Below are 26,700 nucleotides of genomic sequence, written 5' to 3'. Positions count from 1 at the left end.
TACTTCATACAATAATACTTCATACAATAATACTTCATACAATAATACTTCATACAATAATACTTCATACAATAATACTTCATACAATAATACTTCATACAATAATACTTCATACAATAATACTTCATACAATAATACTTCATACAATAATACTTCATACAATAATACTTCATACAATAATACTTCATACAATAATACTTCATACAATAATACTTCATACAATAATACTTCATACAATAATACTTCATACAATAATTATTTAAATTGCAAAATTTACACATCGAGTACTAACACACAACTCGAGCCTGCAATGTTTCCAGAACCAATAGGGAGTTGTTTGGAACCGGCCGCAATCAATAGCACTAAAAACAGTACATAACAGTAATGGCATTAACTTATTAATGAAGAATTATAATAAAAAAATTCCGTGTTTGATAATCTGATCAAAACACACGGAATGCTGAGGGCTGAACACTAACAAGAGAAGCGTATGATTAAACAACGACCCGAGTCGAAGTGGTTTCCAGCTTCTCAAGTGTTCGTTCTCTTAGCATTCCAAGATGTTTTGATCAGAACATGTAACAAGGAAAACTGTTTGATATTTCTTTTATGAAATAGTAGAACAATGAATGCAACTAACGTTGTTCAGCTGTTATCAACATTTTGTTATGGAGAATTGATATCTTGTAATCTCCCTAGAGGCAGTTGGAGAATTTTGTAACTAATTAAGCTATATACACCTTACATCTTAGTTAAAATTGTTGAATTAGTTGACATTTTCTATTAATAATAACCAATTGTTTAGCAACATTATAATTAAAATAATGAATTCATCTAATTACCATTACGTTTATTGCTACTAGCAATCCAGACAATATTTGCGACATGGAAATCGTCCAATAAACTGGCGTCAATTGTCAATATCTTAAGGTATTGAACAATTTATCTGATTGACTGCAGTCTTTTGCGTCTGATTTCCCTATGACAACATTATTCACAATGCTACAGACAGACAGGACTATAGAAGATGCCACATGTAACTGAACCTTACCTACAATGCTACAGACAGCAACACCATGGAAAATGTCACATGTAACAACCTTACCCACAATATTACAGACAACAACACCATGGAAGATGTCACATGTAACAGCTTTACCCATAATACTACAAACAACAACACCATGGAAGATGTCACATGTAACAACCTTACCCACAATACTACAGACAACAACGCCATGGAAGATGTCACATGTAACAGCCTTACCCATAATACTACAAACAACAGCACCATGGAAGATGTAACATGTAACAACCTTACCCACAATACTACAGATAACAGCACCATGGAAGATGTCACATGTAACAACCTTACCCACAATACTACAGACAACAGCACCATTGAAGATGTCAAATGTAACAACCTTACCCACAATACTACAGACAACAACACCATGGAAGATGTCACATGTAACAAACTTACCCATAATACTACAGACAACAGCACCATGGAAGATGTCACATGTAACAACCTTACCCACAATACTACAGACAACAACACAATGGAAGATGTCACATATAACAGCCTTACCCATAATACTACAAACAACAACACCATGGAAGATGTCACATATAACAGCCTTACCCACAATACTACAGACAATAGCACCATGGAAGATGTCACATGTAACAACCTTACCCACAATACTACAGACAACAGCACCATGGAAGATGTCACATGTAGCAACCTTACCCACAATACTACAGACAACAACACCATAGAAGATGTCACATGTAACAACCTTACCCACAATACTACAGACAACAACACCATGGAAGATGTCACATGTAACAACCTTAACCACAATACTACAGACAACAACACAATGGAAGATGTCACATGTAACAACCTTACCCACAATACTACAGACAACAACACCATGGAAGATGTCACATGTAACAACCTCACCCACAATACTACAGACAACAACACCATGGAAGATGTCACATGTAACAACCTTACCCACAATACTACAGACAACAGCACCATGGAAGATGTCACATGTAACAACCTTACCTACAACACTACAGACAACAGCACCATGGAAAATGTCACATGTAACAACCTTACCCACAATATACTACAGACAACAACACCATGGAAGATGTCACATGTAACAGCCTTACCCATAATACTACAAACAACAACAACATGGAAGATGTCACATGTAACAATGGAAGATGTCACATGAAGTTATATTTTTAAAGTAAAGAACATTTACAGCATTTACAACATTTTCTTCCTCGGCTACGATATTTTCCATATCCCCTAAATTTGATTTCATGAACACTGTCACTACTGTTCATTGGAAGACGCGGTTCTTGCAATTCGTTTGCTTCGCCATCTTTGTTATCGTTGGCCGGTTCAAGCGCTTTCTCTTTTACAGGATCCGATTTTGGCATCGTCACTACACCTGGATGCTCTTTGGGATTCCATAGCTTCATAAAACCAACAGTACCTGATTTGGTAACTGCGATCATTGAATAGTGATTCTCATTCTCGAGTGCACAATCAAAGTGTTTAACCTGAGATTGGAAGTCAAATGAATTTAACATCGCTCCTGTTTTGATGTCCCAAATTTTGACTGTCCCATCCCGAGAACTGGAAACCAAAATGTCGTGAGCTCGCAAAATTCTAAGCCGCATGACAGCATGGGTATGACCTTCAAAATACATCACGCATTCAGCAGATTTGATATCCCACATACGTAGCTGTTTTTTGCTTTCGTGTGAGCCCGCAATGGCAAAGCGGTTGTCTGTTGTCATAACTACATCCACAATAGAGTCGTTGTAATCAACAATTGTGTGGATGCTTTCGGGGTTTTCCGTGGACCATATTTTTAAGGTAAAGTCATTTGATCCTGACACAAAGTGTTTGTTCTCAGACGTGATGGCAAGGCAGGTAATGTCTTTCTTATGCCCTTGGAAGGTTAGTTGGCATTCTCCACTTGAAACGTCCCATAGCTTGATGGTCGTGTCCTTAGAACCTAAAATGAGAAAAGACGGGAAAATTGTAGAAGATCTATTCGTGGATACTTCGTTGTGCAGTTATTTAACGAGGGTGCGGTAATGGAATACTGGTATCAAATTATATCGTGCAACTTGTTGGGCAATAATACTGGGCTGCAAATTGTAGAGAAAATATTGGTATTATCAGCATTACGTGTTCGACAAGTTTGTTTTCATAATTCTCTTTATCTTCATTAATATAATTTTTTTTAAAGTTTACCGGTTAAAATATGTCGCCCGTCACTGAAAACTGCCACACTTGTCACGGCATTAGTATGACTACGAAGAGTTATTCCTTCTGCATGTCCCTCGATAGATCTAACCCGTACTGTGCCATCAGCCCCGGTAGATATGACCTCTGAATCATCCTCCGTCATCAGAACTCTAGTCACATTCCCTTTATGACCACTGAGGACATTTTCCTTTTCTCCAGTCACGCAATCCCAAACTGACACGGTACCGTCATGCGATCCTGTCACTGCAAGCGCAGACGTGTGCGCCTTGGTCACGCAAGATACCGAGGCGGGATATGAAAAAACACTTTTCTGACTCTTCATGTCCCAAACCTTAAACGCGTCATCTTTGGCACCTGATAGACCCCAACATCCATCTGTTGTCATGGCAACACATTCTGGCTGTGCATCGTGGTGAATCACGTGATCGCCAGCAATCGCGAGCTTCTGCGCATGCTCATTTTCAGCCGCACTCCAAAGTTTTACATTCTTATCGTTAGACCCGGAGATAATGGTTTTGCCATCCGTTGTCAAAGCAACGCATGATATCCACGAGGAGTGACCAATCAAGGTCTGTAAACATTGTCCTTCATCTGAGCGCCAGACCTTCAACATGTCATCTTTTGCTGCGGACACGATCATCTTGTCGTCCTTGGATACTGTTAAGGCCCATATAAGGGCTGAGTGACCTTTTAAAGTCAACAAACACTTCAAGCTTGTTAAGTGCCAGACTTTGATGTGTGTGTCTTTGGAACCGGACACAACACGTGTACCGTCATTCATTGCAGCCAGACATTTTACAAGGCCTACGAAACACAAAAATTATATTAACAAAACGTGAAAAAGACAGAATTCAACGATATGGAAATTAACCCCGTCATTATGATAATATAGTTAACGTATGTACACTAGGTTTCATGTTAAATGGCATAACAATACAATCGTTTTACATGAGAAAGAATTCAAATCCCGAGAGCAAAGGGATTTTATCTGCAATCTAACCACAGGCAGCCCAAGGCGTGGACATGTGTAGTGCAAAATATCTATAGACCTAATTTTTCTAGGTGCAATGTTTTCCCATTTCAGATCACGTGTCATTCCCTGAGAATAAGATTCTTTGCTTGAGTTTTATTCACATATTCATATTCATGTGTCTTCTCATGCGCAACCGACAAACAAAGAAATGATAATCTTGGTAATGACACCTGGTCTAAAATGGTAAAACATTGCACCAGAAGGAATCAAGTCTATTGTGTTGTGTCCTGTTCTCTGATGAAAGTGAGTTGTGAATGGGGATGAGTGAAAGGTCGAGTTATTGATATAAATAAAATTTATTACCTTCATGCCCTTTTAAGGTAATGCAGTCACGTGACACTAGGTCCCATACTTTTACTGTCTTGTCTTCTGACCCCGACACAACAGTTTTACCATTTCTAGTCATAACCAGGCAAAGTACTGGTTTATTGTGGCCCTGGAAATGCGTGATGGACTTCCCACTTGATATGTCCCAGACTCTTAGCGAAGCGTCTTTCGATGCAGATATCACGTGACCTTGTGGATTGAATGCGATGCTAATGACAGGACCTAAGATGAAAAATAACTAACATTAAGAAAACATATGAAGCAAAGAAGTACAGCAATAAAAGTGTTAGGAACCTCAGAAGCGTAAATACGAAAGAGCCAAGTTTGAAGTCACGTCTTAAATAGACCTTTGTTGTGGGTAATGTTGAATTTAGGCCACATTTCATTTCCTAGAGTATCATTTCTTTGTTTAACAGTTGCGCATGAGAAGACAAATTAATTTGGATAAAACTTAAATAAATAATCTTATTCTCAAGGGAATGACACATGTTTTGAAAATGAGCATTGCCAATATGAGTTAGTGTGCTAACCGAGGGTTTTTCGCCGAGGGGGCACACGTTCCATCACTTTGTGGTTAACCTGTCTTTACCCTCTTTTATAATAACCACGACACGATGGTTGCAAAGTCGAGGTTGGACTTGATGTATTCAAACATTCAATTTATTTTATCAAGTCCAACCTCAACTTTGAACCATTATTTTGTGGTCACTCATCCGAATTCGGGAAAAGGTCTATTGAGCTTCTTCTATCTCGAAAAGACCCCTTGCACTAATGACAGACATATTGCCTTGAAACAATTGTTTTAAGTCGAAGCATTTGGGTCAATACAATAAATGTATAGAAACTGACCCAAATTCAGCAATTGTCTCAAGGCAGTAGAGTGTATTCCCTATCTGGGGGTCAAAATAATTAAAAGAGTTTCCTTCTCTTGAGATTTGAAACAAATTCTCATGTACATTATTTTCGTCGTTTTGTCCCCAGATGGACGTCACACGTAAGGGGTCCATAGTTGCAAAATCGTGATGTGACTATGTAATGATCATTATGTGTAAAACCAATGCTATAGTTTTCTCGAATCGCGTGAAAGTCAAACTTTTCAAGGAATAGGCTTTAGATTTAAAACGTGATGGTATGGCTTGATTAAATAGTCTCATAGTCATCTCGTGTGTAAGGCTATTTTGGATGTGTGCAATGCGAATGAGAAGGTGAGGTCTTATTTTGCAATCTCGTTCCCAGATCCTGCGGGCCAAGAAAAAAGCGGGATATGGGAACAAGATTTCACATTGTACGAGCCAACACAACCGACAGACATACCTTCGTGACCCTGTAATTCTTTTTCCAGCGTACCAATCTGAATATTCCACACCCTGATCGTATTATCCTCGCATCCTGCAGCCACGTGACGACCGTCTGGGCCTACAGCAAGACACGTGACGTTTGCACCGCATTCAAATTTCTGAAAGTTTTCTCCAGTATCTAGATCCCAGATCCCCACGCCAAGACCAGCCGCGGCGAGCACTAGACGATCGTCTGGTGAGAGGACGAGATAGGATTCACCTTCTCCCGATATTTTAAGAGTGTGTAAGCAGTCGTGGTTATTGGTGTTCCAGATATTGATTAAAGAATCTTCGCCTGATGTGATAAGGAAATTGTTGTCACGCGTGACAGCTACTGCGTTAACTCTTTTTGTGTGACCACGAAGATTCGTGATAAGAGGTGCAACTGAAAGAAAGAAAATAGAGGGAGTTGGGATACGGTGAAAAAATGAACTAATGAAAAACAAAAGAAGGACTGTGTATTATTATCCAACTATTCAAGTTAGAGTACGAATAACGCAGGAGAAAGCCTGGAGCGAGTACAAATATCTTGTGATGGAGAAAGAGCTAATGATTCTATCATGTAGTTTGTCAGTTAAGCTAAAAGGACGATTTAATTTATTATTTAAATAATCTTATAGGTTGTATAGATTAAGGATTAATTTTTAAAAGTCGTTTAGTCGCCCTTTAAGGATCAAATAGAAAGGTTAATTTAGGTCTTACTCAGTATAGACCATTTGTTCCTCTTTCCTGGCTTTAGTTACAAGGATCCATTTAGTTTAGCTTGGAGAATTATTAGGTTAAGTTTTGTTTAAATCATTTATTCATGCCGTTTAGTTGATAGGATCTATTGTAATTGGGGAAAACCTTTAGTAGATTCCTAGCCTCTCTTATTTGATCTCTTATTATTCAGCGATACATTTTGTAGTCTCTTTTCTTTAACCCACTAGCTATTGATAACCTAAGAGTTGGCTATGAGTAAAATTTAAAAAAAAACAAAAGGTTTTAAAAACTAATTTTTTTACGAATATTCGTTTTTAAAGCCTTCTTTTTGGGAAAACGTAAGCTCATTGGATAAAAAGTAACAAAAGAGTCGTTCTCCTTCGGGAAACTGAATTCTTTCTCATGTAAATCAGATTAGACCAGATTCAATTGTTCCTGCCTCCTGTCATGGCTGCCATTAAACAAATAGACATCAGTTTTTTCATGTGTCTGTCCTTTTATTGATGCCGAGTGGATCCGCACACTGCTTTGACAATGTGATGACGCAATTTATCGTCAATAAGAGGACAGACTCATAAAAAACTGATGTGTATTTGTTTTTTGCAATAACAAAACGATAAAAACTTCTCATTTTTAGCGATCAAAACAACCAACGGAAAGAGCGCGCGCTCGTTGACGTCAGCTTTATCTGTCTGTCCTCTTATTGATGATAAAAATCAGCCAATCAGTGCGCGAGAAATTTGTAAATTATTGTAAAACACGTGATGTTGTAAAGCTTCTATTTGGTCACGGAATTACTACATCTACATTACTACAGCTACGTCCCCTGTTCCATACCTGCTGAGATGAGACAAGCTGACATTGGAATTAACAAAGGTGACTGTCTTGCATAGCACCAGCGGTAGGCATGCTCGATTAGCACAGCTATTTTTGGAAAATGTTCTTTAAAGGCCAATAATCGTGCGATGAGTTGAGCAGCCAAGCAGTCATTATCGTGTTTGATATTGCTGCTTGATAGAACCAAGGTCTCTTGTACAAGCCTAGAAATGAAAACAAAATACATATGAAGAGGGTAACTGATGGATCAGTATTATGCAAATAATACTATTAGTATAATTTTAGACTTGAACATATTTACTGCTCGAGTGGTGATACTACAACGTTTTCTTTAATCCTGAATTTCGCCTTTCCGCTGATATTCAATTCTAAAACTATACTAGTGTAATGTTGTGGATGTCTTTAGGAAGACAGTTTAGAGACACAAGTTGAGATTGTAAATCCCCTTTACTCAAGAATGACTGACTGTGTACTGATCTCAATACAATAGTAATTCAGAGGTTATATAATGTTGCAAAGCTGGCGTGACAGGGTTACAACAACGTCGCAACTAGCTAAAACAATTATTCACCTCAGGCTCAGCGATTATGGTGGAAAGCATGGGCAAAAAACAGATCAGCGGTCGGGAATAAGTCGCCTTATTCCCGACCGCTGACCTGTTTTCAGCCCAAGGTTTACGTAGACGTACTAGGAAGAGTTCAACATACTACCACAGGTATCCCAATCAACATACCTCACACCCATATCTTTGCTTACGCTTATCGCATTCTCATAATCAACCAGAACATCACTAAGAGATTGTCCTCGAATCTTGGCGTTAATCCACTCGAAATTAAAAAGGATCTTATCATCGAGATCTTCAAACTTCTCTGCCCTGATGAGGTGGTATGGCAGCTCGCTCAGCTTACGAATGTTGTAAACATCTTTGGCAAACAGCAGAGGCTGGGATGAAACCTGTCTGTCTGCGTCTGGTAGGGCTTTCTTACGTCGCGTCAGGATTATATGTTTCTTACGTCCTCCTCCCCAAGCCCCTAAGACAAAAGTATATTATCATCTATTAGCTTACTGATGAAGATATGTATTATCATCTATTAGCTTACTGATGAAGATATGTATAATCATCTATTAGCTTACTGGTGAAGATATGTATTATCATCAATTAGCATATGGTTGCTATCTCCCTACTTGCACAGGGCAAGGGTTGTGTGCGAACCCTTGCATGCCGTTTTTTTAAGACTCGAGTTTTTTCACTCAAGTCAACAGCTATTTCAAAAAAAGGTTGGTAAAGACTTTATTTCATGCTGCGTGTTGTATTAAGAACCCGAAATGCACTGTGGGCAATTTGAATACCATCAACCTACGAAAGGTAACAACAATATGGAATTTTCCTAAACTTTGTCTTCACGTTTTTTTGGCATTAATTTCTTTTGTACTGTACAACGAGCAACGAGTTTTAAGATTAAAACCCACCTCTAAAATAGTCACACATTAATGCGTGTCTAGAAATCTTCTCTTTCTTGTCACCCAAATATCTTGACTCTGCTGACTCCCAAAACTGACGATGGTACCACGTGACTATCGTCTTCTTATCCGCCTGACGTTCAACCAGAAACTCGTTGACGTCATGCCTCACTCTCGCCCACAGTAAGTTTGGCAAGCGAACAACACCTTCAACAGGAGGATCCCAATACTGATAGACGTCATCTATGACGTCATCATCTAGTGACAAAATGTCTTCGAGCTCGTTCTTTGTCAGGCCGTTACGTGCAGCGGTCATATATCCAAGGGCATGCGCGACCAAAATTCTACCGTGTTTCCTTTCCAGCCTATCGAATAAAAATCCAATGGCTTCTTTAACGCTTGCGCCGAGGGAGATACCGCTGACGTCTGTGTATGAAGACCATTGCGATGCTTCTGTGAATATGAGCTTGAGGAAAAGAGGCTGTGGACATTTGTCAAATGAGGCCATGACGACACTACGTTGATGGTCATTCAAAGTTCGTCCGATACCCTGGAGCCAAGCGTCTAGGATCTCTTGGCCAGTCTCTCTGGTAAGGGAAGGAACTTCGATGTAACATTGTTCGTCGTGAAGGCTTCGGCGAAGTGTCGGTAAAATGTCGTAATATCCGGGCAAAACAGAAAGGATTATCTTGACATTAGAAGAACAAGATTTTGGTAGCCAATTCATGAGATGCGCGTTGAAGCTGGGCGATAACTGGTCAATGGAATCAACCACCAGGACTAGGGGCTTCTCTGCAGATATCTCCGAGGAAGAAAGCAATTCGTGAAAATGTCTGACCAGCTGAGAGTAATCTTCGGCTATTTCTTCCTTCAGAGGGCCAAGATTGTAAACTTCGTGAATCTGTCGACTTATACTCGTGATGGTCGCAACGATGTTCGAAGTATCCGGGGACGTCCCGAGGAAGCGAAAAACACAAACCGAACTTTTCCCGAGCCAATCTTTGACTTTACTTACAATCATTGCCATGATGGAAGTCTTACCAGATCCAGAAGACCCGTATATAACAAGAGGTTTCAATTTCTTGTCATGGGAAAGAAAATTCCTGGCTCGTTCGAGAACGTCTTGTCGTCCCCTGAACGACGCGCATTTGTCTCTACACAACCAACTATGATGGAGAATCTCCTTTAACAGTGGATTCTGGTCTACCTTGTTAAGTTTCATAATGTTGAGACTTTTATCTATTAGTCTGTGGATATCAGACTCAAACTTGTCACAGAACTCGGTCAGGTATCGTTGGTGCCGCCTGTCGGCTACGTTGATCCCTTCTGAGGTCCAGGGCACAGTGAAATGCGTCACGTTGCTTTCGCCGAGTTTATTTAGTATTCTCTGTCTTTTTAATCGATCCAAATGCTCCTGGGCTTCAAAGTCTTGTTTACCCTGGCTGATATCTGTGTATAAGCGAGTCTTTTCTTCTTGGATGTTCACGTGGATATCTTCGATATGTCGGAAGTAGCAGAGGGTTTGAGATTCTGGGTCCGCTGATTCGAGGATGCCATGCTCGATTTCGTCCTCTGTAACTGATCACAACGATAAAGAATATTTAATTATAGAGGCTTGCACCATCACGTGACGGCAGCCATGTTAGATGGCAGGAAAGATACAATCGTTATAGGAGAAATAATTTAATTTCCCAAGAGCAGAGGGATTTTATTGTTCTGCCATCTAACCACAGGCAGCCCAAGCTGTATTATGAGCGCCGGCACGTGATGGTGCCAAACCTCTATTGGATGCGGAAAATAGCAAAAACTATAGTTCTGCTAGATAAAATAGGTTGAAAACCGAGATGAAAGAAGCAACTTGATGAATCCCTACTGGGGATCGATGCATGGGTCACGTGATCAACGGCCAGTAATCAAAATAGAATCCCAGACAGACAGATTGGAATATATATGAATGAATATGCACATGCTGTCTTTGTTCAGTTCTTATATCACGCGCACTTCACAACCGTTAAAAAGAAAATTATACTCTAGGGAATGACACGTGGTCTTAAATGGGAAAACATTGCGCACATGCTAAAAAGGTCTATTAATTTATGCTTTAAGGCTGAAAACAGTTCGTGAAAAAAATATCTATTTTGCGTACTCATGTTGTCTTTGCCGTAATTATCGGAGAAAGTTCTTTATCTATAGACTACCCAGTCTTGCGCGCTTCCCAGTTTTGTCAATACGATTCTATACTAACCGGTTAGGCACTCGTTCCTGTCGTCAATTGGTTTGCTAGATCATCAACAAGCAACAAAACCCATCTACTTTTGCATCTATTCCCAAGTGATCAAAATACCTGATTTGAAATACTTGTGAACATCTTTTGAAGATAACTTGCCCTGGTTACCAGCGATACGTGCTGCTTGCCTTAACACTCTTTGAAAAGTCTCGAAGATATTCCACCACTGCGCTCGTTCTTTCTTGTTCTGTTCACGGGATTTTTCACGCATGTCAGTGTAGTAATGTAGTTTAGACGTTACTGGTTGGAGGACATACTCAGCCGGGATGGCATTGTCATCCTGAACAAATTAAGGAAAAAAATAATGATATGTATGCTATGTAATAGTTTCCCAAGGAAAAAAAACTTATAGTTTACCACCACCGGCCCCGTACATGGCTTTCTACCGTCAGGTTGCCTCCACGCGCACTACCACTACGTTCTATATTTACGACATACAAAGCTCGACTCAACATGTTGATTTTTACGGAGGGAGGAAACCGGAGAACCGTAGAAAACCCTCCTGGCATAGAAGAGAACAACACATCAAACAAACTCAACTTATATATGATCCAGTCTTAGCCGGGGCTCGAACCCGGACCACAGCGGTGAGAGGCGAGCAGTAAACGACTACGCCAACCATGCCACCCATGATATTCTAGAAGTAATCCTTTGCAGAGACTTTGCAGTTCTTTCATTTATTTCTTTATATATTACAACGTCCTCGTTAAAATCCTTTATATTCGCCTTACCTTCAAGAACCATTCTGTAAGCAGTTCAATGTCTGCTGTGGGGATATCTTCACAGTTTCGTGAAATTTCAAGAAGCAGCTCGAATTCTGTAGCTGGGATTTTGCACGGGAAGGGACGATAGCCATACTTATCACCCAAAAAACACTGCAACAGGAAATATTTATGCGTCATTAACGCAATGTTAATGGTATTTAACAAAAGATTTCAATTCACTCTTGTTGATACCACCAATATGGCCGCCACATCAAAGAAGAAATAAGAAGATCCAAAACACAGCACAGCACAGCACAGCACAGCACAGCACAGCACAGCACAGCACAGCACAGCACAGCACAGCACAGCACAGCACAGCACAGCACAGCACAGCACAGCACAGCACAGCACAGCACAGCACAGCACAGCACAGCACAGCACAGCACAGCACAGCACAGCACAGCACAGCACAGCACAGCACAGCAAAACATAATTCAATATAGCAATACAGAATTATGTATTGCAAAGTAGTGGATTACATACCACATAGTTTGGCCCGGGTGTGAGTCTTTTACAGGTTTTTATTTCCTCGATACACAGTTCACTAGTTTTGTGGTCAGCGGATGCTTCATCTCGTACTCCCCAGCGCATGTCAACTACTTGGAACTCAAGACTATGCTGCTCACAATAAGTTCGCAGATTCGGATAGACATCTTTCATAAGTTTGTTTCTTTCTTCGAAGGTATCTGTGTGTGGGTATAATACCCACAACATTGAGAACGAAGGAAAACCGAATTAATATAATATGAACGAACGAGGAACAAACGGTGAAAGGATGGACGGACGGACGGATGGTTTCCACAGAGTGGCTTCTCACTCACTGAATGGAGCTGGGGTTTAGAAGTTCATTTGCGCAGAGGAAGGGAAACCTTGAACTCAGAGAAACCAGAGAAGAACTTATGAAACACAGGGAAGAAGCAAATACAAAATTAATCGATCTATGGTTGCTGTTTTAAGAGTAGAAAGAATAGCAACGAAGATGAAGAACGAATAATGGAAAACGAAAAGAAAAAAAAATAGACCAAATATAATTAAAATTAATTTTGTTTGGACAGACCTGTGAATGTGGAGCTTGTGAATATCCGCACAATGTTTGATTCTTTTGGTGGCAAATCCGTTACATCACCTGTGATCATACGGTAGATTTGGTCTGCCATCGTACTTAGTGTCCTAAAAGAAAACAAATTAAACACGCCGGTTGTCAATAATACTTATTATTAATAGACTAGTCATTGTAAAGCCCTACTCCCCGCCCCCCTCCCAAGGGGTGGGGGGCCTGTGGAGAAGGGGACGAGGCTCCCAACCCTTCCCCCTCCCCACCCCCCCCTCCAATTTCCCTATTTGGGCCGCTACGCAGTCTATACTCCCACCTTGGCCTACGAAGTTATGGATTTTTGAAATCAAGCATTTTTGCAAAGAAATGTACTGGCTAGTTAGCGTCTCATCGCACGCCCGGCGTGCCTAATTATTTTTATTTCGTTTTCATGTATTTCACGTACTTTTCTTCGAATTACAACAACACTTCAATGGCTGTTGAAAACAACCTAGCAACGAACTCTGATTGGTCAATAGGATAAGCAATCATACTAACTGTAACCAAACAAGAAATTGACAAGAACAGTTTTATATCTTCGAATCATGAATCAAAACCTATTTCCCATTTCCCATAGAAGACGTAAACAAGCCGTTGAAAAGGTTGAGCAGACATTTCACAGTAAGCGATCCAATATCGTACCCAGAGCCTGCGTTTCCTCTGGCCTGCGATGAAGAACGAGGGCTCTGGCATAATCCATTTTTTGACGCATGCGCAGCTTTCCGGAAGAGAAATATAATCAATGGAAATGAAGCTTTTAAACAGAGATCTCTGGTTACTTCCTATTAAAAAAAAAATTAGAAATCGGGAACTTTATTTTTTGGCAAATCTTTGAACGCATGCGCTCTCATACCGGAAGTCCAAGAAATGCTGGCCTCAAAAAAATGGATTCAACCGCTTGTTTATTTTGCCCCCTAGTCGACTCCAAAAAAAGTCACGTGATTGATAGTAAGCAATATGAGGGAGCTTTGGGTACGAGAACGCCGATAAAATTTTCAATAATTATAATAAGATTAAAATGATTCAATTGATATTTATCTGCTAAAGGAAATACAGTATTACTAATAAAGTGATTTGATTATCGAATTATTTGAATGCTAAAAATTCATGGATAAATTTATAAAAGATTTGAGTACGTAGTAATCGATCATGAGTGACAACCTCGGATACTGTGAACGGCCACTCTAGTTCTTCAGACCTTCGAGTAATCTGATTTAAAATATGAAAATACTTGAGAATAGTTTTAGTGAGAATTTTTCGATTTTGTACCGTAAAAAGTTATATGCGAAAACTTTAGTTTAAAATCTCGAGCTAAGTCTAATAAAAGGTTGAATGAGTTCAAGTGGTAGCAGGGCTAAAATTTGCCGAAATTATGCCCGGCAAAAATATTTTAAAGAAATATACTTTTTACCTTTAAGTTGATCTTGTGTTTCTGTGAACTTTTTTAGCATTCCTTTAGCGCCTTACATTCAGAATAAACATATCTTAACATATTTAGGGTCGTTCAGTGGAAGCCAGCTGAAGCGGGATAGAGATCATTTGCATTTGCAAGACAATTCAATTTACTGATGCATTAAAGTTATGAAGTAGAATTAAGTGATTAAACGCATAAATGGAAAATAATATTTTAAACCTGGAATAATTAACCAAAACTATTTATCTTTTTAATCAACGCATCAGTAAATTAATAAAAATATATATATTTAGAAAAATAAAAATTATATGATAAAAATTCTATAGGGGGGGGGGGGGGGGGGTACGATAAGGATTCTTCGTAACCAAGCAATGATAATTAAAACTAGAAATAAATAGAGTATATAATTATAAACCTGTAATATTCAAAATTATTTATCTTTATCATCGTAGCAACTAAATCAATAAAGATTATGCATAGAGAGTCGTAAGAGAGAAGAACGATAATTTAAAAAGTACAATAAACCCGAGGGGGGTCCGTAGGGGAAGGATTTTTGTCATCCTATGTAACCAAGCCGTGCCTCTTCTCGAGGCTTTTAAAAGTAGTGGATAAATCGAAGATATATTGAATCGAAAAACTCTCTTAAAACAACTAAAAAATATCGCGATATCCTGGCCTTAGACACAAGATTTTGTCACCATGTTGGCTGTGATGAACGATGAACAACTAAAACGCCTCTCACAACACAAATACAGCTCACAGTGCTCGACTGTTTTGGATCCTTTCTTTCAAATCTATTGGAGATGGCTTGTAGAGCAGATCCCTCTTTGGGTGGCTCCAAATCTACTGACTGTACTTGGTCTAATCGCTAATGTGATTACTTCGTTTATTCTGATGTACTACTGTCCACAAGCTAAAGGAACGGTGAGGAGTTGTTAGGGTTTGTCTTGGGTCGATGAAAAGCATGGTTAAACTAACTGTTTCGCGTCTGGTTGCATCTTATTATATATTTCCTTGATTATCGCAAGTGCTGAAATAGCTTAAGCTTATTTTTGCATCAGTTTGTCCAACAACTTGATACAAAGCCCGGAAAAATACGGTCCAAAGCGCTACATAATGCCTTAAATACGCGCAAATGCCCTCATTTTGGTTAATAACATACTTATTAACATAACAAAATGTTCAACCTATTGTGTTATGGATCCCTCTTTGCATTATGTAATTATCAAAACGTTGATGTACAAACCACTGTTTTATCAAGGTATTTATTGAGGAAAAAAGCTGAGCTTGGATGTATTAGAATTCAAAAAATATGAATTATTTTTCTTAATAACTTGATTATATATATATAATTTTGATTCTCTGTGGTATATGCTATTTGGCTTGTGGTTACATCAGGTGCTAGCAAAACTGTAGAAACAGTGTACAAGTTACCCATGTACGTTTAAGACCTATTATTTCATATTTCTTCATGCCTTTGACATAGGTATAACCTGGTCAGAGCAACATAAGTTTGTAACTAAATCATTACCATTTATGCTCTGACAACTGTTTACATAAACTACTCATGCATCATCATTATCATCTTGCCGTCAGTACCAAGATGAACTGCATTAGGCCCAGTCAAAACCTCAGTGTGCAGAACAGGCAGGCTTAGCCTTGAATTCAGGAGTTGCTTGTTTTGTTATTCTGTTTTCTACTTTTGCTTTCAAATCTGAGAAGTTTTAAGAGTCATCAAATGTGGCAAGCCCTGTTGAACTTAATGTGTTTGCCATACCAAATTCATACTCCTGGCCTCTTTGTGTGCCCTACTAATAATTCATCAATTACGTTTGGCATGATAGGCCTAAATTTAGTTAGACATATTTATTAAGTTCATCATCTAAATCTTCAGAAGTCATCCCAAAATGAGTCGTACTCTACATCAGTAGATCAGTGACCGTATGGAAGGGGCAGTAGGCCAGTAGTTATAAACTAGCACACACTATACAGTTATTAAAATAGTAGAGACAGAGGATATTACATGGGCGCGCAGAGATATGAGTTTTATCTTCGAGTGTTCAATTGATATCTCACAAGTGAGAGCAGGGAACGAGTGAGATATCTGAATTGAACACAATTAAGAAGATAAAATTCGTATCTCCAAGCGGCCATGTAATGTTCTGTTTATTATATAGATATCGATGAAACTTAAATAAAACAAAAGCTCAAAAATTCTTTATTAAAATAGCAAGCCAATTCAACAGCAATATCTTCACATGTGAAAGATATGGTATCTTCCACTGGTGAAAGATATCAAGTTTTCAGCACAAGAGAAAACCTGGTATTTCATTGATATCTATATAATAATATCAAATGATGTCCAAATCCAATAAATTTCCTATTACTGTATGTCTGAAATCAAATGAGTGATTCCAAAATTGCAAACTGCTTATTAGCAGTTTACCACAAGTTTTCATTTCAGACTTTAAAGTTTTAATTGTGCCCTTAATTATATCCATTTTGAAATCTCCTGCATTAATGCTAAATTTAAAATCTAATTTTAATGTTAAATTTAGTGAAAAGCCTATTGGCTCATCAGTTGGGTGAGCATTGGACTGATGTTGTGTGGAAGATTCCACACTTCATTATTACTAAACAATATCGGAGGGAAGTGAAAGATCCACATGTAAAGAAACCCTGGCAGTGACCATCCTCAGCGCCTACACCTCATACTAGCCACCCCAATCACCATGTTATGTAAACAACTGTGTCTCAGATGTTTTTTAATCAAAAGATATCGACTTCTTTGCAAAGACAACCATGGAAAACTCAAAAATCTAGATTTAATGCGTAATTGCACTTGATCTGAGAAATCCAATAACTGGACCTAAGAAAAGAGAGAAATAAAGAACCCAATAACTTTTTTCAGGACAATTCTGCTGATTGGGTTTCCAAAAACTATGTTTATTTAGCTTTCAAAAAAGAATTATATACTGTATGGCAAAATATCATAAAGTCCTTGCAAAATTTGAAGTTGTGAGTATTGTCATTAGGAACCACAACCCTACTGATATCTAAATATATTAGACAAAGCTACCTTGCTTCATGGGCATCTCATCACTGTGGAAAAAGAAACACTACCAAGATAGAGAAAATTAATGAAATGATATTAGAGTAAAGGTTGGAATGAAAGTCAGTAATAAGTTTTGGTTAACAAATTAATCTCATTATCAGTTATTATTATCATAAGTGTCTTTCTCATTTGCATTAATATATTACACTGTATTTAAATAGTATTTTATTGGATATATTTCTTATTTATGAATTGTATATATTTCTTGTTTTTTTTTTATTATTATATATTTTGATATTTTAATAGTTTTGTAGTTTTAGGTGGACAACCTGTAAACTAGCCTTAAGCTAAGCATACTGTATGTCTCCAAGTTAAATAAAGTTATTATTACATGTATATTATTATTATTATTATGGGCAGGGAAACCACATAGAGCAATGCTCCACTGGGGACCCAACATATATTAAATTTATGATTGAAGTGTTAAGTATGAGGTGTATAGGCACTGAGGGTGACTGCCAGGGCTTCATGTACATCCTCAGTGTATTACCTTTATCAGCCTGTGATATTGTTTATAGTGATAAGTTTGGAGACATTGGATCTCTATTTAAAGAGACCAGTCATCCATGCCACTTGAAAGGCCATCCATTTGTAGATGTAATTACAAAGGCAGCACTTTCTCCTCAGTTTTTTCAACCATAAGTGTATGTCCAGGTGAGGCATAAACCCATGATCACCCGCACAACAGGTTGACACTAAACCGCATGAACCAGCCGGTTGTAGATACATGCTGTTGCACAGAAGTTGCAGCTAAAAGTTTCAATATGTGTTTCTAATATTAGTTTTTACTTATTCCCTGTATACATAGGCTCCATGTTGGGCATTCCTGACCTGTGCAGTTGGTTTATTTATTTACCAATCTCTTGACGCAATCGATGGTAAACAAGCTCGACGCACTAATTCTAGTTCACCTCTTGGTGAGCTAATGGACCATGGTTGTGATACCATATCAATGGTTGTGCTATCCCTGGCTTTTTGTATCTCTGTTGAACTTGGCCATAACCCTCAATGGATGTTTTTCATTTGTTTCTTTGCTGTTTTTTTGTTTTACTGTGCACACTGGCAAGCATATGTGTCAGGGGTGATAAAATTTGGAAGGTTAGTAAATATAAATATTAGTATAAAGATAAAAACTCAAATTATAATTGAAGATCTTTTATCTAAGTTACTACACTTTTACAGCTATCCTGAGTAGAGCTGTTGTACCTCTAGTGATTAAGTGGAACCTATTTATCTCTATAAAGTACATGATTGTATAGTCAAAAGCATGGGTTTTTTTGAAAATTATACGATTTTTCAGGAGTTGTTTTTCACAGGAATTGTGCAATTAACTTAGGTCAATTTGTGCAAAAATTAGCACAATTGCATTTTATACCCCCTTTTATTAAGCAAACACCTTTGATGTGACGGATGTGCTCTCACAGCTATGCAACCCTATGCTTCCCATGACTGAATCTCTTTTTCTATTTTTGATGTATAGAATTGATGTCACAGAGCTGCAGGTGTCTGCTATGATCATTTTTCTCCTAACAGGCATCTTTGGTTCTTCTTTTTGGGCAATTAAGGTATGATTTGACTATTAATCATTCTTGTGTAGTTTCTCTTGTTATGTACACCAATCATGGCTGCCATGCCTCTATTCTTGGTTAGCATGTGACATCATCACTGCCATGTTGGTGTACCGTTAACCAAAGATTTCTCGTTAGCTGCTCTTGTTATGTACAACAACATGGCTGCCATGCCTCAATTCTTGGTTAGCATGTGACATCATCACCACCATGTTGGTGTACCGTTAACCAATGATTTCTCATTAGCTGCTCTTGTTATGTACAACAACATGGCTGCCATGCCTCTATTCTTGGTTAGCATGTGACATCATCCCAGCCATGTTGGTGTACCGTTAACCAAAGATTTCTCGTTAGCTGCTCTTGTTATGTAAGCCAACATGGCTGCCATGCCTCTATTCTTGGTTAGCATGTGACATCATCACCGCCATGTTGGTGTACCGTTAACCAAAGATTTCTCGTTAGCTTCTCTTGTTGTGTACACCAACATGGCTGCCATGCCTCTATTCTTGGTTAGAATGTGACATCATCATCACCATGTTGGTGCACTGTTAACCAAATATTTATTTTTCTCTTCAGATTCCTTTAATTGGTGTATCACTAAAGATAGCTCTTCTGTGGTCTTCTGTGGGTGGTACTGTTTATGCCATGTGCTCAATTTTTAGTCAAATATATGAAGGAGGAAGAGGGAAAAATGGCTCAACCATTGCTGTAAGTGTAGATGCTGCTGTGCTTGTACTGTTTTGCTTGTACTACCTGTATGTAGCCAGGGGGTGAAGCGGTTGCTTCACACTGACCTGCAAATGGTTTCTCCTTTACAAATGATTCCTCCTTTACAAATGGGACCTTTTCCCCCACAATTAATGATTCCTCCCCCAATATATACAGGCTAGGTATTTTATATTCAAGAAGAAGGGAGCTGGCTATGTCACTGTTGCATTGTTGGTTAGAAAGTTTATGGGAAAATTGGTTGGTTGCTTTGTTGGTGTGTTATTTCATAATTTGGTTGGCTGAAAGCTGTAACCATGGCATTTTAATAGATTATAGTAGGTTTGATTAAAGGCCAGATCCAAGGAGATGGTCTTTCACAACAACTAAGCTATAGAACAGAGCCACCTGAACGATATCATGTTCCTACTTCGGACTTGACTATCTTACATATAAATGCAGCTTCTACCTAGCTACCTACCTAGCTACCTACCTAGCTACCTACCTAAGCTACCTACCTAGCTACCTACCTACCAACCTACCTACCTACCTACCTACCTACCTACCTACCTACCTACCTACCTACCTACCTACCTACCTACCTACCCACCTTTCCACCTACCCACCTACCCACCTACCCACCTACCTACCTACCTAGAATGTCATCGTACGTGGGATAACCATATTGATACATTCTTCTTTCTCCCAAAGTTTTTTAAAAAAAGAATTAAATTGCCAAGCTTCTGGTCTAGCAGTTCATCTTCTTGTCCCAATTCTTTAACCCTAAAGATGCTTTACTTTCTAGGATGCAAAAGCTTGGTAATTTTTTGTTCAAACCTGGAAGAAACAAAAACGTATCAATATATTTCTACCTTGTTTTGAAGATTTTTCTCTGACGTACTAACTAGTAATCTATACGGAAGAAAATCATTTATTTCTTGCTTCCTATTTCAGGGTACAAGTGTTTTATCTCCATTAATTCCAATTGCTATCATGTTGTACATGAGCTACTATGTGGCCCACAAGTCTCCAATGAAGGTTTTCCATAATCAACCATGTTTGTATTTTCTGGCATTTGGTTTGGCCATTTCCAAACTTTCCATGAAATTAGTGGTAAGTCATAACAAACCACAAAGCTGTGGGTTAAAACAAGTACTTCTCATTCTTGACTCAATACATTGTTTGTCGAAATTAAAATATTCCAGTTTCTTTTCTCTCTCTCTCTCTCTCTCTCTCTCTCTCTCTCTCTCTCTCTCTTAAAAACTATAACATTACTATTATCAGGGTACCTTGATTTCTGACAATTTAATCGTCCTTCACCTTACCGTTTTGGAGATCAAACGGTGCTCTTTACGATGACGTCAATTGTATTCAAGCCAAAAGCAATCCCTTGTTCTGGGAGTTTCTTGAAAAAGAGCGGTCGAAAATTATAAAACTCGCGATCTTAAAAAACTGATTAGATTGATTGAAAAATAGCTATCATGGTTGAAATCTGTGTTTATTCAACATCAAGAAAATATATACTTTTGTAGCCATAATTAGCGGGAATAGCTAGTGCGCCTATGACGTTTTTAGTGAACATCGGTCGCGAAGGTCCCCCCTGGTACCTTAAACTGATAATTATACAGTAGCATGCATTTTTGAAGAAGTATTAGATCTCAAGCGCGCACAGCATTTACATAGATAAACATACGATTGAACGTTATACACACAGCTGCGCAAATTATTTCCGTTACCTACATCCATGCGTTTTCCGGTTAAAAAAACAATGCTTTTGATGTGTTTTGGCCTTCAATCCACTCTGATAATCACCAGAAATGCTATTTTTTTCGACGAATACCTTGTCAAGAGTGAAGAAACGATTAAAAATGAATCTTAACCGTGTCGGCGAAAAAGGAGACTTCACTTGCACGCTTTTCATTGTTTGGCTGTAAACTGGTCGAAAATGGCTCAAAAACGCTACCATTTATGTAGAAAGGCATTGTCCCATTTTTAGAAGTAGATTTTAAAAAAGTAGCGATTTGTAAATGCTCTGGTGTTGACCCATATATACGCATACTTAAGATTAGATGACCCAAGGCTTCCTTCAATCAATAGTTAGTATTTTCATATTATCTATTAATTTTCTTGTTTGACGGAAGTCTAATGTAAGACTACGGTACGCTAGGGATCTCTGGTCTGTCGAGCTCGTTTTATTGAACCTTGTCTTTGGCGTTACTTACAAGTTGAGTGTCAGAGCTAACTACACAAACTAGAGCAGAGTCAGGTTGACCAGAAGGCCTTTCCTTAGTCGGTGTGGCTGTTAGTCCAGTTAGTTCCTTACTCGGCCACTATTACTTAGGTCTGTACCTCCCAGTACAACCAGAACTACAACCTTACAACCTTAAAAAACGTGGATGAAACAAAAGAGTAGTAAAGTCATGACTCCCACAAACAAAGAAACTCTTAAACTTAGTCTTGTTCACAACTATGTACAAGATTGAATTACTCGTTTGCAATAGACGTCATAGCCGCCATGTTGGAAGAATTTGACAAAAGATTTTTCAATGAATTCTTTTGTTATATCTTCCAACATGGCGGACATCCCTTTTGTTATTGTGCTCTCTTGGGATTGATTGCAAACCAAGAATGCGTAGAGATAGCTAAATGGCTCTTCCTTACCTAATCATGTAATCTAATCTGAGATTCTATTTACGACACGTATTTAGACAAGCTCAACTTTGGTAGTTTCATGAATGTTAAGGTCAATTTGAAAGAGGCTTGTAGAACAGGAAACTACAAGAAGATCTCTAAGTCAAAACAATATCGGTTACTAAACTAAACATGCTTGACTTATACAAAAAGCATTATTCATGTGAACAATCATTCCTAAAATTCTGTTGCACAACACCAACTAAACCTTTCCCGATTTCGCCCGAGTGACCATGAAGCAATGAACCCTAACCGCGAGGGTGAACGTGATGTGTTCATAGATCTACTGTATTTTATTATTAAGTCCAACCTCAAATTATGACCATCGTTTCGTGGTCGCGCAAAACTAATTCAGGAAAGGTCTATTCCCAGACGAGTTGGTCTGTGTTGGTAGTGTATTTTTAATTAGCCACTTCTCACCTACTATTATTATATTCGATCCTTTTGTTCTCGTTTGTTTTCTCCCTACACCACTATATAAACCCCTCCATCATTCTCTTTCTCTCATTGACTCCGACGAAGGACTAACGTCCGAAACGTCAGTCTACTAACTTTCATACCTACGGTAATAAAATTATCTACTACGACACATTTATTTTGGATATGGGTGTTATTCCCCTGTGATTTTGACACAAATTTAAAATTTCCCGCCAATTCTATACCCGAACATGCGTTCTCTGCATTGGCCATTTTTTCACTGTTTGTTTCTGTATCGTTTGACAGGTTGCCTGCATGTCTAAAAGCCCTTTGGATTTCAAAGACTCTACAATGCTGGGAGGAATAGTTCAAATATTAAATATTCATTACGGGAGTCCCTTTGATGAGTTCTTACTTCTTTATCTTATGTTGGTAAGTAGAACTGAAAGACTTGCTCCACAGGGATCCAAGTTAGGGATACTTTGAACCCTAACTCTAGGGCAGGCAATAGAGGGTGGTCGTTTCCTTTCCCATTCATGATACCATCAGGAAAAAGTCAAAACATTTTCCAAAATAGGAACCTGATTTTACTAACTTAGATGTAGGTACAGGTAAATACTCACTCCTCCCTCCCACCTCAGAAACCTGTTGAATTACCCAGTACTAGGTGTCTATACACAAATACGTTGCTTAGCATACATGCTAATGGACAGTACATTCATTTCTACTTTCTCATACCCATAATACTTTGCGGTTTTGAGGGTCACCAGAAGGAAAAATCGCACTTGTTGTGATGAAGGCTGCATGATCATACAGAACACACCTCGTTTGATATCCAAATAGGAAATGAAACTATAAGAAACAGGAAAGAGATAGAACCTTGAAGAAGTTTTAAAGAAATTTTTTCGTAAGTCAGCTCATTTTCCATGACTCCAAACGTTTTGATGTTCTGGAAATTAACTAAACCAAATTTTACAGATTAAAGCAGGTATAATGTGTATTCAATTAAAAAAACGTTTCATTTTGGGATTTTAAAAGAAAAGCATTATTTTTGAAAGCAAAGCATTATTTGCTACGGGAAAGTAGAGAATTGAAAGTAGTTGGAGATATTTGAGGCAATTCCAGGATTTCACTTCTTGAGGTGTTGGGTACCGGGTATCCTCACCCCTCCGCTCTAAGTCAGGTCCCGTAAGATTACAAATGTTCTGCCCTTATCTCTTAGAATCCCTTAGCCGTAGTGCTAATAAATCTTCATGAATCTCGTGTATTTCTTTTTATTTTCGTTAAACAAACCGTTCTTATTTTCTTGCAGGCTTATGTCATATTCGACGTCGCTCGCTACTGCACAGCGGTTTGTAAGCAAATATGTGACCATCTTAACATCTGTTGCTTTACAATACCCTATGAACCTTCAACAAAGACCAAATAAACACCCAGTATTCACAAGAAAGTACATATCGTTAAGTAAAGTTCGGACGTTTTATTTCTTAAATAATGTTTAAATTATCCATTTTTGACACTCAAAAACTGTTTCTGTTGTAAGTTGTATTTGTATCGATTCAGGAACACAAAAGTTCTTTCTATGATTTTAAATCAAGGTACGAATAACAGAAGGTGTTCATTGGTGATACTAAAAAAGGAACCAATAACATTGACTTCGGTTTTGATGACGTATGTAATCAGTCAGACGTGTTTTAAACTCTGTTTGTAGATATCACTCTCTTTAAGCAGGAGATTATATAGTAGAATGATTCCAACTGATCCATCTTTATAACTGGTGGCGTGCATCATCCCTTCCCATGAAGTACGCCATGTCTGTTGACAAGACAAAAGACACCAACACTAAATCTTTTGTCAAAGTCAACCGACATTGCGGATGTGACGTTACTTTCACCTCAAAAATTATTTTGTTATCATTATGTTGAATGCTTTTGTTGTATTTATGGATCAATATCTATATCGCACATTTGTTCCAATCTCGTACCCAGAGTCTGCGTTTCTTCTGGTATGCGACGAAGAACAAGGGCTCTGGCATAATCAATTTTTGGCGCATGCGCAATTTTCCGGAAGTGAAATATAATCAATGAGAATCATGCTTTCACACAGAGTCCTGTGTTTACTTACCATCAAAAAAAAAAAAAAAAAAAAATTAGAAATCGGGAACATGTATATATATATACCGGAAGTCCTAGAAATCCTGTTCTCAAAACATGGATTATGCCTGAGCCCTCGTTCATCACCGCAAGCAAGAAGAAACGCAGGCTCTGGGTACGAGATTGACATTTGTTCCTATTTTGCCGCCATTTGTGCAAACACTCGCGGTGAGGCCTTGCTGTATGTTGTCAGTTCTAAGCTTTAGTTGAAATTGAAATGGATTACCTCAGTCAGTATCAGCAGAACAACCGTACCGTGGAAAATAAGAAACGTTTCGGTCGAATAGCAAACATCATGAAGATATATATTGTAGACTGTGAAGCGAAAAACCTTAGGAAAGAGAACCTTTGACGACAGCCATTTTGAAAACTTGAGTTGATAATACACTCTATTGCAAAATCATTGTCATGTTTTAAAAAAAGGCGCTGAGACCGAAGTGGTACACGGGAAGTACGTCAATGAGATGTATCTAGTGATACGAATCATGGAATTCTCAGAAATTGTTACACTGACAGAAAGCATGGAGGCTTTTAACACATACACAGTGTATCTCAAATGAATACATCTGAGGATAATTATGTATTGCCATCATACCTTTCGGTCTCACCTTCCTATGTTCTATACTTTGAACCCCACAATGATTTTACAATTGATTGTATCCCTTTAGTATCTCCGTCATGTGTGACGAACACTTGTATTATAAGGTACATATACCACTAATTTTAAGCATATTTGTACAAGTACATCAAGCACCTACCTTCCCAAGATCTTGGTCACGTTGCTACCGATTTTTCAAGATGGTTGTTGAATAAGTTTAATTTAATATATATTTATCCATTTGGTAAAGGTTTTCATGGACTGAGTAAAGCTATTGTACACGTATTACGTGATGAAGGTTGTGTTTTCTTTGCGATATTTTCATATAATTATGCTTATTTTAATACGTTGGATAATGCATCTGTAATCAAATAATATGAACTTTTAATTAATTGATAATATCTTAATAGTCGAATAAATTTAATGAAGTTACATTGCTTTATTGCTTTTAATTTTGCATCTATTATTTTATAAACCCCATAAATGACTGCATGACCAATTCATATCAAACATTGAGTGGCGTCTGATTTCCCTGTGTCTGCTGTTGTCTGCGAGGCAGACCCAAGAGTTAGCATCGTCCCCGTATTCCTTCCTCGATCGGCCTTTTTGTTTGCCGCTTTTCCGCACAATCCAAACATGGAATTGATCATACCATATATGGAGTGAGCTTTCTCTACTCCAACTTCGACACTAACACATAGAGTAAAGCTTGATATGCTAAGGCATTCATTTCAAAACCGAATTCGTGCTTTATCAAAAATCAAAACTGAATTTTATCGAAAAAATGCTTTTGGATAGTGCATGTATGCGATTACTTTATTGCTGTATTCTTTGTCAGGGGCAAGGTGAAAACAATGGTCCAAAATATAGAGGGACCTGATTACGATTTGACTT

The 26,700-nt window shown here is 38.2% G+C and overlaps 2 protein-coding genes across 2 annotated transcripts; one reads left to right on the top strand and one right to left on the bottom strand.

Moving 5' to 3' along the window:
• Positions 1-590: 590 nt before the first annotated feature.
• LOC116303674 (NACHT domain- and WD repeat-containing protein 1) lies at positions 591-14,670 on the bottom strand. Its single transcript, XM_031713255.2, has 12 exons — positions 14,557-14,670; positions 13,110-13,222; positions 12,536-12,738; positions 12,020-12,163; positions 11,346-11,568; positions 9,011-10,579; positions 8,274-8,571; positions 7,541-7,743; positions 5,979-6,386; positions 4,641-4,886; positions 3,290-4,108; positions 591-3,047 (listed from the first exon to the last, which is right to left on the bottom strand). Exons 2-12 carry the CDS (start codon positions 13,207-13,209, stop codon positions 2,263-2,265), a joined length of 4,998 nt encoding a protein of 1,665 aa, XP_031569115.2. The 5' UTR covers positions 13,210-13,222; positions 14,557-14,670; the 3' UTR covers positions 591-2,262.
• A 475-nt stretch (positions 14,671-15,145) lies between these two features.
• LOC116303675 (choline/ethanolaminephosphotransferase 1) lies at positions 15,146-26,091 on the top strand. Its single transcript, XM_031713256.2, has 7 exons — positions 15,146-15,483; positions 18,483-18,772; positions 19,155-19,239; positions 19,819-19,950; positions 20,902-21,060; positions 23,362-23,487; positions 24,368-26,091. Exons 1-7 carry the CDS (start codon positions 15,259-15,261, stop codon positions 24,482-24,484), a joined length of 1,134 nt encoding a protein of 377 aa, XP_031569116.1. The 5' UTR covers positions 15,146-15,258; the 3' UTR covers positions 24,485-26,091.
• Positions 26,092-26,700: the final 609 nt, after the last annotated feature.

The sequence above is a fragment of the Actinia tenebrosa genome, unplaced genomic scaffold (genome assembly GCF_029948245.1).
Source record: "Actinia tenebrosa isolate PJP-AT-01 unplaced genomic scaffold, QUT_ActTen_1.0 PGA_scaffold10__47_contigs__length_13832649, whole genome shotgun sequence".
Taxonomy (NCBI): domain Eukaryota; kingdom Metazoa; phylum Cnidaria; class Anthozoa; order Actiniaria; family Actiniidae; genus Actinia; species Actinia tenebrosa.
Note: the sequence above shows the minus strand (reverse complement) of the source record. Positions and strands in the feature narration are given on the sequence as shown.